Source organism: Polypterus senegalus, chromosome 2 (assembly GCF_016835505.1).
Source record: "Polypterus senegalus isolate Bchr_013 chromosome 2, ASM1683550v1, whole genome shotgun sequence".
In the NCBI taxonomy this organism is placed as follows: Eukaryota; Metazoa; Chordata; class Cladistia; order Polypteriformes; family Polypteridae; genus Polypterus; species Polypterus senegalus.
The window spans coordinates 74,318,886-74,334,059 of record NC_053155.1 but is presented as its reverse complement, the minus strand read 5'-3'; the positions used below and the strand labels follow the sequence as shown (position 1 = coordinate 74,334,059).

Here is a 15,174-nt window from a genome sequence, read left to right as displayed (position 1 = left end):
TCTTTCTTTATTTTCAGATATTGTATGATGGACACACTTTGTTGGTCATGTTCTGGCTCATTTTGTATCTCATTATTGTTTGGCAACTAATTAAGGAAAAACAAACAATTAAGGGGTCTAATTCTTCGAGAGCAAGTTGATTAATATAAATTCAAAAAAAGTTAATTATGAGCAAAAACAGGTCACTAATTAAGACAAATGGTTAGAATGAAAACCTGCAGCCACTGGGGGTCCTCCAGCACCGAAGTTGGGGACCCCTGGTCTAATTTGTGTTGACATCAGGGAAAAGTTGTGTTTATACACAATGAGGGGGCGTATCCAAGAGTATTAAAACATCTGATGCTTGGGGAAAGTGAAATCCACAAACACTACAGGCAAAATATTCAAGTCTACAATAATCTTTTTGCATTTGCATCAATCAATGCGCAAAACGTAGATTTACACAAGAATGGACCATACGCTATGAGAATCTGTGGTCCACCAACAATTAAAGCAAATATTTTAATTTAGAAGAAAACACAATTGGGGCAGGTGTATATTTATGATCACGGAGAAGCAATGCAACATAGAATTGAAAGGGTTAAACGATCAGACGTATTAGAAATTATATAGCCAATAATGGATACAAATCCATACGTACAAAAGTATAGCACTTTACACGAAATCTATCTGCAAAACACGGACAAAGAAGTTTTCCTGGATTTCTAAACGAATCAGAAAGATCACAGACGCATATATAATAAACCAACATGTGACGAGTTACCAGCAGTAATACTTTTGAAAGATGGAAATATCAAAAACAGAGTAGATATTCGTGTTGATCCAAAAGCAGAACATGAATCGAAATTTGTCTAATAATTCACCACATTCTGATCCATTACTCTTTCCCTTTCTTTTCCCAGATGGAGAAACAGGATGGTCATACAATATGAAACACACAAATTCAGAAAAACGAATGACACCAACAAAATATTTCGGGGCAAAATTTGCGATACGTTCCAATGTATTTAACCCACTTCTGTTATCTCAACGTCTAACGCAACATTACATTATTAATGCATATCTAAAAGTCGAAGCTAATCGTCTTTTCTTTATTAAATCGAATCAAGCAAAACTTAGAAAGGAACATATGCAAGGACTCATTGATCACGTTCAAAATTCAAATATCAATAGTTCAAACAAATTCAAAATAGGTAAAGCAGTAATATTACCATCATCATATCAAGGTAGTCCAAGAGCATTACAACAGTTATATCATGATGCAATGGCAATATTCAGAGTTATCGGTCGGCCAGATTTATTTATTACAATGACATGCAATCCACAATGGCTAGAAATCCGGAGATTCTTGAAAACAATGTCACCAGCTACATGAGCTCTGAATATTCCAACTTTCTTAAGTAGATTGTCTTATCAGAAAGTCTTCGGTGTTCGGTCAAATCCGAGCATACATTTACACGATCGAATTTCAAAAACGGGGTTTACCTCACATGCATTTATTGGTTACTTTACAAAAAAAATTATTAACTGCTAATAACGTAGATCGTTTTGTCTGTGCTGAAATTCCAAACAGAGAAAGCAATCCTGAATTATGGTACAAAGTCATTAAACACATGTCTCACGGATCTCAATTAAGAGATTCAGCATGATGGGACTCGAAAGAAAAAAAGTGTTTAAAAAAATTTCCAAAAGCTTTCGTTCAAACAACAAATATGACTAAGGCTGGCTTTCCAGATTATCGCTGAAGAGAAAATCGTCACGAACACCACACTTATCACGGAAAGAAAGATGAAAAATTTTGATGATCGATAATTCAATGATTGTACTATATAACCCGTATTTGCTAAAAAGATTCGATCATCATATTAATGTCGAGTATTGTGCATCAGTGATGAGTATTAAGTACATCTACAAGTACATTCATAAAGGGCACGATAAGAGTACATGTAACTATCAAAAGAACAAGCAGAGGCCCACGTTCAAGAATATTTAGATTCTCGATACGTTAGTGCAATGGAAAGCGGGAGGCATTTAATGGAATTACCAATGCACGGACAGAAGTCATTCTGTAGAAATATTACAGATTCATTTACCATGACAGAATATGGTTCAATTTAAAGAAGGCGAAGAAGCAGATGCTTTACAAGTAGCAAAAACAAAAACAAAAAACAGAATTATTGGCTTATTTTGAACTAAGATGTAAAAAAGACATAAATGCAAAGGCATATACATATGCGCAAATTCCTCAACATTACACGTGGCAAAAACAAAAAGGAATATGGCATCCAAGAAAAATTGCAAAAGTGTTGCACGATTAAATATTGTATCACCAAAAGATAGCGAACGCTTTCATTTAAAATTGTTGTTACGAGAATCGAAAGGAGCAACGTCGTATAGAGATGTTCTAACTATAGATGGAAATACGTATGGTACCTTTCAAGAAGCGGCTCGAGCAGCTGGATTATGTAAATCGGACGACTATATGTATGAAATGATGTCTGATGCCACGTCTATAATGATGCCTGACAAATTAAGACACTTCTTCATATACTTAATTATGACAGGGGAAGTTGATGCTTTACAATTATGGGAAGTGTTTCGGACCATCGTCCGAAAAGTTAAACGAACAAATGGCTCTTTCAATCATCAAAGAATTGTTAGAAGCAGAAGATTTAACAATGCAACAATTTGGATTTCCACAAGAAATCAACAAATCAGAGGTAAAGAAAGAGATAAAAGCAGACGAAGAAGTAACAGTGGAAGACCATAGAAAAATATATCAGGAAATGTACTCACAATTAAACGATGATCAAAGATCCATTTTTGACACAATTCAAAAAAGTGTCCTCGGAGAAATTGAACAGCGATTATTCTTCATAGATGGACCAGGAGGAACAGTAAAAACATTTTTGTATAAATGTTTACAACATTATTGCAAAAACCTATTCAAAAACATTACAATCGATAGCATGGACAGGTATAGCAGCAATTCTTCTTCCATACGGTAAAACAGATCACAAAACGTTTAACTTACCTTTAAATATCATAGATGAAAATGTTACATTGAACTGGAAAAAGAAGATGAAACAAGAAATGCAACAGAATGAATTTTTTTTTTTTTGGCCGAAGCATCAGTGATCCCACAAACAATATTAAATGTAATTGACAAAACGTTTAGGGACATTTTTGGATCTGAAAAACCTTTTGCAGGAAAAACCGTTATACTGGGAGGTGACTTTAGACAAGTTCTACCAGTGGTCAAGAAAGGAGGCCGAAAGCAGATTTACGATGCATGCCTAAAGAGTGGACCTTTATGGTCTTTATTCCAACAACTAAAATTAAATAAAAAATATGCAAGAGAATACAAATTCAAATTATTTTTTAAACTGGCTATTAGACATTGGCAGCTTCAAAATTTCGAAATAAAAGACTTATTATGTAAAAATCTTATTGAGGAATTTATTCCTTAGGATCATCAACAGAAGAAATGAGTACACGTGCAATCCAAGCAGCGAGAAACGAAGTCAAACAAATTAACGCAAAAATCGTCGATCAGTTACAAGGAAAATTGATTAAGTGCGTATCAATAGACTCTGCTGAAGCAGTTGGTGGTGATGGTGCGGAAGATGAAAAGATCAACCTACAATATCCCGTAGAAGATCTACAAGCATTAACACCATCTGGTCTCCCACCAGCTGAATTACTGTTAAAAGAAGGATGTATCGTGATGTTATTGCGTATTTTACGTATCAGTGATGGACTATGGAATGGAACAAGATTAGTTGTATTAAAAACTGGTGGAACAATTCTATTATGTAAAATTTTAACGGGCGACAAAAAAGGTAATGTAGTATATATTCCACGAATAACATTAGACACCAAAGGAGCCTTTGATATGCCATTCATATTAAAACGTTTACAATTCCCTGTTAGAATAGCATTTGCTATGACAATTAACAAATTACAAGGACAAACATTCGAAAAAGTTGTTTTATTTATAACGATATTCACTCAGTTATACGTTGCATTGTCATGATGCAAGTCCAAAAAACAGAAGCAAAATTCAATGTGATCTTGAAGAAAAAATAATTCTAAATATTGTTTTTACCGAAGTTCTAAAATAAAAGGGAAACTAATGAAACAGAAACAATTCCAAGAAAAAAAAAAAATCGTAAAAGTGCGTATCCAGAAAAACAAACATGGGGGTTGGCAAGCGAAGCGAGCAGGGGGCATAGCCCCCTAGTATATTTCAAAATAATTCTTACTCCCCACTGCCCAATAATGCATATCAAAAATGGATGTATAAATGTAAGATTTTGTTTAGGTTTTATAAGTCTCAGTTTTCTGTTACTGTGCTGCATGTTTAAAGATGTTTGGGAGGCTAAATGTTTTAAATTTCTTGTCACCTGCTACTTCAGAGCTTAAATCCCAGCAGAGAATAATTGTTGTTTATGTTTCAGGTGATTACTTCCAAAAGTGTGGTGATATTTTCCCACTGCCTCACTGAATCTGAACTATATACAGCAGGAAAATAAGTATTGAATGCATCAACATTTTTCTCAGTAAATATATTTCTAATCGAGCTATTGACATGAAATTTTCACCAGATGTCTGTAACAACCCAAATAATCCACACATACAAAGAAATCAAAACAATTAATTACATAAATTATGTGTAATAAAGTAGAAAGACACAGGGAATAAGTATTGAACATGCTTACTGAAATGTATTTAATACTTAGCAGAAAAGTCTTTGTTGGTAAGGACAGCTTCAAGATGTCTCCTGTATGGATCAACTAGTCACGTGCATTGCTCAGGTGTGATTTTGGCCCATTCTTCCACACAAACTCTCTTCATATCTTGAAGGTTCCAGGGGCCTCTTCTATGAACTCTGATCTTCAGTTCTTTCCATAATTTTTTAATTGAATTCAAGTCGGGTGATTGACTGGGCCATTCTAATTGAGAGTTTCCTTGGCTGTGTGTTTGGGATCATTGTTTTGCTGAAATGACCACCTCATTTCATCTTCAACATCCTGGTAAAAGGCAGCAGATGCTTATCAAGAATGTCGCTGTACAGTTCTCCATTCAGCCTTCCCTCAATTATATGAAGTCTGCCAGTACCACATGTTGAAAAACAGACCCACACCATAATGTTCCTACCTCCAATCCTCACAGTTGGTATGGTGTTTTTGGGGTAATGTGTGGTGCCATTTCACCTACAAATGGTGTGTGCAATGACATCCAAAGTGTTCAATTTTGATCTCATCTGACCACACTATATTCTCCCAGTATTTCACTGGCTTGACCAAATGCTGTGCAGCAAACTTTAAACGTTCTTAAACATGCTTTTTCTTCAGCAGTGGAGTCTTATGTGGTGAAAATGCATAGAGGCCATGGCAGTTGAGTGCATTATTTATTGATTTTGTTGAAACAACTGTACCTGCTAATTTCAGGTTTTTCTGAAGCTCTCCATGAGTGTTCCTTGACTCTTGGACAATCCTTGATTATTCTTTTAAAACTCTGTCATAAATTTTGAGGAGCACCTGGTCATGGCCAGTTTATGGTGAAATGACGTTCTTTCCACTTCCAGATTATGGCCTCAACGGTACTCACTGGAACATTCAGAAGTTTAGAAATACGTCTGTAACCAATGCCATGTGTATGTTTTGCAAGAATAAAATTGCGAAGGTCTTCAGAGAGCTCTATGCTTTTAATCATCATTAGATGCTTCTTGTGTGACACCTTGGTAATGAGAAACCATTTTATATGCCATCAGTTCGGACTAACCCAACTGATACTAATTTGCACTGATAGGGGGGAAATATTGCTTTCTAAATACTGACAAATTTCAGCTGATACCTTGGCTTTCCATGCCTTTTTGCATCTCCTTTTCTTTATGAGTTCAATACTTTTTCTCTGCGTCATTCCACCTCATTACACATAATTTATGGACTTGTTTTGATTACTTTATATGTGTGGATTACGTAGGTCATTATTGACATCTGGAGAAAGTTTCATGTCAATAGCCCCATTAGAAATATATTTACTGAGAAAAATGTTTACACAATACTTATTTTACCCACTGTATATTGTGTAGTACTCAAACATTTCTAAACTAAACATTGGTGGGAAATTATTTGCATTTAGAGAAAACAAGTTTGTCAGTTGTTAACTTTGCTTGTGCTCTGATTTTCGAAGGTGTAATTCCTCAGGCAAGGTTCAGAGGATCAAAGGATAAAAAAATTATTTCAAAAGCTAAAAAAGTCACCAAAAAAGTTTGTTGGTATCTGTGTTTTTAGTATGCTAAAAAGCACATGATTTTGGATTCAACACACATATTTGCTTTGAGTATGCACCTTTTTGTTGTGGAGTCAAATTTTAATAATACATTTGCTCTTCTATCAAATACATTGGGGCCAACACAAAAACAAAGGATAGGAATCAGTGGATTACAATACACACCAATACCAAAAATGTAGAGTCAATTTAGAGGTGCCAAGCTATCTGCACAGTATGTCTTTTGAGATATGCGAAGAAACAGAATAACTTGGAATTACTAGCCCCAGAACAAAATGTTCACATTTCAGACCATTTAACACTAGAATTACCAGAGAAAAAACTCGTAATTCCGTCCCACCTTAAATCGATTCTTAAATCCCTTCACACCTCTCCACCAGCATCCTTTGTCCTCTCTCTAAATGTGCTGATAAAGAGAAGCTAGGAGCAGCAGGCTATTCCATCCCCCCACCAATTTAGAACGTGCACGAACTTCTCTCAGCTCATGCCTTGATTGAGTATCTGGGAGTGAAGTGGAGTTTTAGAGTGGAAATAATAGATCGTTATTTGGAACACACGCATTTCATGTCTGTTCCGTTTCTACAGTAATCTGTGTAAACACATTGTTAAAACAGAAACGTTTTTTATATTCTAGTAGTAGATGACAAAATGTAGGCATAAACTATATGATGTATGAAGCCTGAAGTCCAAATAGCAAAGAAACATTTTCATAAAAGGTTCAAACACAACAATTGTGCTTTTATTCAAAAATAACTGCAGAAACAAAAAGCCGCTTTAACATGCGACATTGACAGCACTTTATTATAACTGCCTCCGTGGTGCGATGGGATAAGTTCTCGTCTTGGAATCAAAAGGTCACGAGTTCGATCCTGCACAACTCCGTTTTGAGAAGTAAACTGCTCTTAGTCTATTTTAGAATAAAAGTATACATTTGACTTCAGTCTGTAACAGCCGGTGCAATTTATGATCCTTGTAAAGGTTAGCTTTTTTTTTAATTCAATTTTCATTCTCTCAGTCGCGTTCAGAATCAATCCATACAACCCCATCTGACATGGCTGTTTTCACTAAAGACGCGCTATAGCTCTGCAGTGTACCACGATGCATACTAACGCCAAACCCCCGACCCACCAACCAGGTTCTGACATACAGACGCTAGCGAAGCTGCCTTCTTCGTATCTCACCGACACTTGATTTTCTTTTTATTCCATTTTATTGAATGTTCCTGCCAGTCCCCGCATGTTGCTGTATGCTGTTTCTTTTGTACTCCAGGACATGCAGAGGAAAGAATGGTAAGGAGCAGTAACTTCGGCGCTATATGCAATAATCAGACACTCCCCATCTGCCTGTGTCGCTCAAACATATATTGGTGTAAAAGTATAACAAAAGTGCACTTTTATTCAAGTGCACTTTTTCCATCGCCTTTTCCTGTAAGAAGCAATGTACACACTTCTCTATGCTGTGGTTTCTATTACACACCTGAAAGAAAGAGACAATACATGTGAAAATATCATCGCACTAATGCAATATTATTTGAAAACGAACAGCGTCAGATCGGGTGTGAATTTATGCAGTAACTGGAAATTCTCTGATGCGGGACCTTCCCCCAGGGAAGAAAGTACAGTGTCAGGTGCTCATTCAGTGTAATAGGAACCATAGCACAGAGAAGTTGTGTGCACGCCAACAAGTACACGTGTCGTAAATGTAGGAAGGACGGTCCTTGGGGGTGTGGGAACTGTTAATATTTGAATGTCATGCTTTTATATAGCACGGAATGAAAATCAGCACTTCTTAGCATTGCACCATGCAAGCTGTCGTATCAATCGCCTGCTATAACTTGCTTTCTTTTTTCTTCGGTTATACAGGTAGTCTTGAATAAAAGTGCACTTGTTTTGTTTGCGAAATGAAGTGTCTGCGTGCACTTTTCGTGGCATTACACGTGTATTTTTTGAGCATGCTTAAACACAGGAACATATGTTGATGTAAAAGTATAACAAAACAACGGGTAGATGGGGAGTGTCTGATGATTGCATATAGTGCCAAAGTTACTGCTCTTTACCATTCTCTCCTCTGCATGTCCTGGAGTACAAAAGAAACAGCATACAGCAACATGCGGGGACTGGCAGGAACACTCAATAAAACTTAATAAAAAGTAAATCAAGTGACGGTGAGATACGAAGGCAGCGTCGCCAGCGTCTGTGTGTCAGAACCCTTTGGGGGGGGTGCGTTAGTATGCATCATGGTACAACGCAGAGCTATAGTGCGTCTGTATTCTGTTTCTTTTGTACTCCAGGGCATGCAGAGGAGAGAATAGTAAACAGCAGTAACTTCGGCGCTATATGCAATCATCAGACACTCTCCATCTACCCGTTGTTTTGTTATACTTTTACACCAATATATGTTCCTGTGTTTGAACGACACGGGCAGATGGGGAGTGTCTGATTATTGCATATAGCGCTGAAGTTACTGCTCTTTACTATTCTCTCCTCTGCATGTCCTGGAGTACAAAAGAAACAGCATACAGCAACATGCGGGGACTGGTAGGAACACTCAATAAAACTGAATAAAAAAGAAAATCAAGTGACGGTAAGATACGAAGAAGGCAGCTTCGCCAGCGTCTGTGTGTCAGAACCCGGTTGGTGGGTCGGCTGGCGTTAGTATGCATTGTGGTACACTGCAGAGCTACAGAGCTATAGCGCGTCTTTAGTGACTAAGAGCAGTTTACTTCTCAAAATCGGAGTAGTGCAGGATCGAACTCGTGACCTTTTGATTCTAAGGCAAGAACTGATTCCATTGCACCACGAAGCAGTTATAATAAAGTGCTGTCAATGTCGCATGTTAAAGCGGCTTTTTGTTTCTGCAGTTATTTTTGAATAAAAGCGCAATTGTTGTGTTATATTTGAACCTTTTATGAAAATGTTTCTTTGCTATTTGGACTTCAGGCTTCATACATCATATAGTTTATGCCTACATGTTGTCATCTACTACTAGAATATAAAAAACGTTTCTGTTTTAACAATGTGTTGACACAGATTACTGTAGAAACAGAACAGACATGAAATGCGTGTCTTCCAAATAACGATCTATTATTTCCACTCTAAAACTCCACTTCACTCACAGATACTCAATCAAGGCATGAGCCGAGAGAAGTTCGTGCACGTTCTAAATTGATGGGAGCTGGAATAGCCGGCTGCTCCTAGCTTCTCTTTATCAGCACATTTAGAAGACAAAGGGCGCTGGCGGAGAGGTGTGAAGGGATTTAAGAAGCGATTTAAGGTGGGACGGAATTACGAGTTTTTTCATAGGCTCTGGTAATTCTAGTGTTAAGAGGGGTTCATTCTTTAAATTCATATGAAGGAAGGTATAAAAGCAGAAAAAATAAACATTGTAATAATTTTTTATATCAGCAAAGCTAATAAAGTCTCTAAGCTTAAGTCATTAAGCAATTTATAATTTCAAAAAATAGCTACACCAGAAATCTTATGAAGGTAAAGACTTTCTGTAATTTACAAGAAAAATACTAAATATCTAAATAGCCTTTTTAGTTCCAGCTATTGTATTCAAACTGGACTGAATGTTATTCTATTGAGCAAACAAGACAAGAAAAAGCCTTACTAAAGGAATGAAGCAAGTTAAGTCTTCTTTATATTTTCACAAAGTTGAAATGCTTGCTTAATGTAAAAACAACCATCTTCTCTACCATAGCCATATAATATAGTGACCAGATATATCATAATCATCATCCATGAAACCTACAATCATAAAAGAGGGCTATCATGAAGCAAAGCTGTCACCACAATAACAGCCTAAAACATTTACAGTGGATTCAGAAACTATTTAGACCCCTTCACTTTCTGTTCACTTTGTGGTGAAGAATACTGACATAGTAGAGCAGGCATGCAAATGTCCTGGCATTAAGACGGGCATACTGTATTTAATGGCAGCAGTTTCTGAATATTCTGATAAACTCTGCAAAAGGAAAAATAATGTTCCAAATAAACTGCAAAGAGTCCACACTGCATCTCAAGTATTTTTCAAAATCATGATTCGTTCACTCAGTTTGAAAATTTAATTCTGGATGATGTTGAAGAGTTAAATTTATATTGGCATTATGAAAAATGAGACCAGAGAGACAGATTAAGGATTGGGGGAACCGTCCCCATATACTGTGGCTAAACCAAAATATTTGCTTTTTGTACAGCACTGCAAGAGTTACCATATACTGTACATTCGCCATCGATACTGGAAAGGCAGTTGGTTTTATGGCGGATGGACCGGAAATTGGTGCAGAGATGAGATGACATGAATGGGATGTGACGAAGATGATGCCATCAGAGGGCGACCGGGTTGAAGTCGTCACGTGGGAAAAGATGGAATGCGGAGGTTCTTCCTTCTGCATGCTCGTGTTTTAGTGAAGAGTTCATGTATTGATTAATAAAGTATCTATCTGTCTATCCATCTATTTGGATTTGTCTGGTCTTCAGTCTTTCTGATGAAAAAGGAAAGAAGCATTAGTATGCCGTCTTATATCCCCATCCGGTGAGTTTTCGCGCTCCGCTTGTCCTTCTGACTGTCTCCTAATAGTGCGCGTGGGACAACATCCATGTTAAAAAAAATATTAAATTTAAGCAGCAGGCAAGATCAACCAGTATTCAGTGATTGTGGTATTTAATAAGCTTTGAACTTTTACAAATATATTGCTTATGAAATATTTTTTTCAAATAATATGTAGACATTATTTCTAATTGTTACTGTTTTACACTTTCTGCTTTTATTAAGCATTCTTACTTTTTCTTTCATTAATGTGCTGTTATCAGTATGTGAGAAATCATTTTTGGGCTCTCTCTCAAAGGTCTATTTAGAGAAATTTACAACCAAGAGTTCCTACTTAATCATCAACAGATTTATCGCACAAAACACTTACCACCTCTGGCATTTTTGAACTTCAGCACTGCTGGTGGAGCACCACAACCCTGGGACTTCTGAATTGTGGCCCATTAAGAGCACCTCAACTAACATAGAGAGAATTCTGATGCCTAGAACAACATTCAACTTGCCATTATTTAATACATGTCTATTGACAAAACCTGTTGTGGACTACAAGCTGAAATATGCTTTAAAATACACCAAGTATAAAGTAAAAGTTTGTTTTAATTGTTAGGATTATTTTCATAACCATTATGGCTCTGTGGTGGCACTGTATACAGAAATGCTCTTCTACAGTGTCTTTCAGTGTAAACAGCATTCAACCTGTTCTATTCATGCTGCTATCATATTATGCTGAACACAATTACCAAAAGCCTCAATAACACATTATGGACTTTGGGATTTAATATAAATAAAATTCCTTGATAAACATTCTGCTCTAAGGCAGATGTCTTAGACATTTACATGAGGGTGTCTAATTTTAAATTCTGTTTCCTGTTTGGTATGAAATTAGTTGAGTATCAAATGCACACTTAACCAGCTTGTTCTTTATAGTCTTCACAAGATCATTTACATATATTGGAAAATGTCACTGACTCTGTGGTAATCTATGAAAGGACACCACTTTGAAAATTTTTTGTATATACTCAAGTATCACTTTTCTTTTTTTTTTTTTTTAATCTTCTTGCTTCCTCCAATCTCGCACCAGTTTCTCAGACACATCACATTTTGTTGCAGCAGCACTGTTACCAATTCCTTTCACTACTTCAGTGACTTTTAATTTAAAACCAGCTTCTTATTTTCTTCTGATCGAACACTCCATTTTAGATAACGGATGCTCTCACAATAAAGGTGTATGAGGATGTGTGATACAAAAAACACAAAACAGTGCAAATGTTGCATCGGAATAGTTCAGGTATTACCGTGTAGTCACATAGGTACAATACATAGAAAAAAAAGGCAGCGTGCTCCATGGTTACTCTCTCAGGTGGGCGTTAGCATATTAAAATCTCTTGGACCAATAGCGTTTTATGCATTTGACTTCTATCCATCCATCCATTCTCTTCCACTTATCCGAGATCGGGTTGCGGGGGCAGCAGCTTGTGCAGAGATGGCCAGACTTCCCTCTTCTCTGCCACTTCTAGCTCTTCTGGGGGAATCCTGAGGCGTTCCAAGGCCAGCCGGGGGGCAAAGTCCCTCCAGTGTATCCTGGGTCTTCCCCGGGGCCTCCTCCCAGTTGGACATGCACAGAACACCTCACCAGGGAGGCATCCAAGAGTGACCTTGTTTAGATGTCCGAGCCACCTCATCTGACTCCTCTCGATGCGAAGGAGCAGCGGCTCTAGTCTGAGACTCCACCCGGAAGACTGAGCTGATTACCCTATCTTTAAGGGAAAGCCCAGACACCCTGCGGAGGAAACAAATTTCAGCCGCTTGTATTCGCGATCTCGTTCTTTCGGTCTCTAACCACAGCTAATGACCATAGGTGAAGGTAGGAAAGTAGATCGACCAGTAAATTGAGAGCTTTGCCTTATAGCTCAGCTCCTTTTTCACCATGACAGACCGATGCAGACCCCGCATCACTGCGGACGCCGCACCGATCCGCCTGTCAGTCTCACATTCCATTCTTCCCTCACTCATGAACAAGACCCAAGATACTTGAACTCCTCCACTTGGGGCAGGATCTCGCTCCCAACCCTGAGAGGGCACTCCACCCTTTTCCGGCTGAGGACCATGGTCTCGAGTCAGATGTCCTTATGTGTATGATCTTTGTGTTCTAGCAGAGATAAAGTACAAAGTGTACTTCAACTGCAGCTGTTACATAATATTTTGGTGTCAGAATTTATCACATTAATATTTGAAATAAAAGTTTCAAACATCTTCTCTTGGCTTTTTAACGTACACTATGTACATAAGCTAATAATTTCTTTCAATATAAGCTAGGGGGCTTCACCCCCTCCTCGCTTTGCTCGCCAACTCCTGTGTTTGGTTAATCGGATATACAATTTAAATTTTTTTTTTTCTTTGGAATTGTTTCAATTTCATTATTTGCACTTTTACTTTAAAGCTTCATTAAAAACAATATTTTCTGGAGACACATTGTGACAATACAACGTACAACTGCCCGTGAGTGAATATTGTTTCTGTTTCTCAAATAATCCGACTTTTTCTAATGTTTGTCCCTGTGATTTATTAATTGTCATAGCAAAAGCTATTCTCATAGTAAACTGTAAAGATTTCAATACAAATGAAATATCACAATCTCCTTTGGTGTGTAATGTTATTTGCTGAATATATATATTACGTTTCGTTTTGTCTATTAAAATTTGCATCGCTTCTCCGTGATCATAAATATACACCTGACCGAATTGTGTATTCTTTGAAATTCAACTTGTCGTTGCTTTAACTGTTGCGGGACCACAGATTCTCATAGCGTATGGTCTATTATTGTGTAAATCAACGTTTTGTGCATAAGAATGATGCGAATGCAAAAAGACTCTACTCTTTGCCGTTTATTTCTGACCTCGATTTGTCCTGCTCTTTTTTCAATTAAAAATGGTTCTAATGATTAATCACCTTTTATTTTGCGGTAATGCAATATTTTCTTTGATACTGTAGCGACTGACATGATAGTGTCACAAAAGTTTTACTTGAACAATAGCTGACTTCGTAAACCCAAACACAACTTTCTAGCACCCTCTCCAATTCCTCATCCCCCGCGTCTCGCCCCCCCTTACCGCATCAATCAATACCCCGCTATCAGTCTTCCATGCTGTACTCCGCCCTCCTTCAATCGGACCAAACAGTCACTTAAAACCAAAAAGGCCGCAACCTGGCTGGGATGCTGCAATACTTTAGAATTTTACTGGTTTCATAATCTCTTATCTGCCTTTTTTGTCACTCCAACGACTTTGGGTGTCTATTCTCCATATTGTCCTTATACGCTTTATATGTGTTGAGAGCATAGGATGTGTGTGCACTACGTGCTTTTACACGACTGACAGTTTTTTGATGCATGTGCTCTTGTATGATATAATTTGTGAGTAGGGCGTGTCTTGCAAGAATCTCATGTTCCACGTCCCCGCAAGACGGCCCTGGCACAGTCTCTTGGCACCAAGTCTCATGTTTATGGTCCCCGCGAGACGCTCCGTGGCAAGTCTCTTTTGTCTTGGGGGTCTTTTAAATGTCTTGCAAGAACTTCTGAGAAAATCACGTATCGTCGCCTTGCATTTGCATTCCAGGATTTCTTTTAAGGATAGATTAATTTACTTAATTCCAAAATGTCACTATGTCAATTTCCATTGTGAAGGCACTCACAATGTCAGTTCTCCTTCCATTCAATATTTAACACATGTACAAATCAACATGCTACTGATCTGAATCTTGTACACGCCCCCCATTACGTTCCAGTTTCTTTTAAGATAACTTCTTTACACTTCAGGTAAACTTTCAAATAAATCTCAAATGATTACTTGTTCACTTTAAAACAATTTTTAAAGAAAAAATATATAATTAGGTTTATAAAGAGTTGAGTACAAGTGGCAAACAAACAAAAAAAAAAAATCTTAGCAAAAGCAACAAAAAGAAAGGTTAAAAATCTGACACGTTTAAAAAGAAATGTTTACCTTATGACAGTAGTATAGATTCTTATGCACCCAGAGTCAATCAAAAAAACAGAAATCCGTGTAATCTTTGAGACAACACACATTTCTACAAGGTGAGGGTCTTTAATTCCATCATCAATTGCTGTAATAGTCCCTCTACACCATGACCTTTCATCATGTTTCACAAATACCATGTTACCTATTTGTACAAAATAAAAGGAGTAAAATGTTAAAGTTAGCATGGAACACAATTTAGATTCGTTATTCTATATGTTTCTGAAGTCACTGTACATTTTAACTTAAAGGTTTTGCAGCTTGCTCTGGACTTTTATATAAAAATATCGAGCAG

General features: G+C 37.2%; 1 protein-coding gene across 1 annotated transcript in view; it reads right to left on the bottom strand.

Moving 5' to 3' along the window:
• rnf17 (ring finger protein 17) overlaps positions 1–15,174 on the bottom strand; it is a 315,372-nt gene that overhangs the window by 226,754 nt on the left and 73,444 nt on the right. The window contains exon 9 of the mRNA XM_039746236.1: positions 14,847–15,024. Coding sequence (XP_039602170.1) covers positions 14,847–15,024 — 178 coding nt within the window. The remainder of the gene's footprint in view (positions 1–14,846; positions 15,025–15,174) is intronic.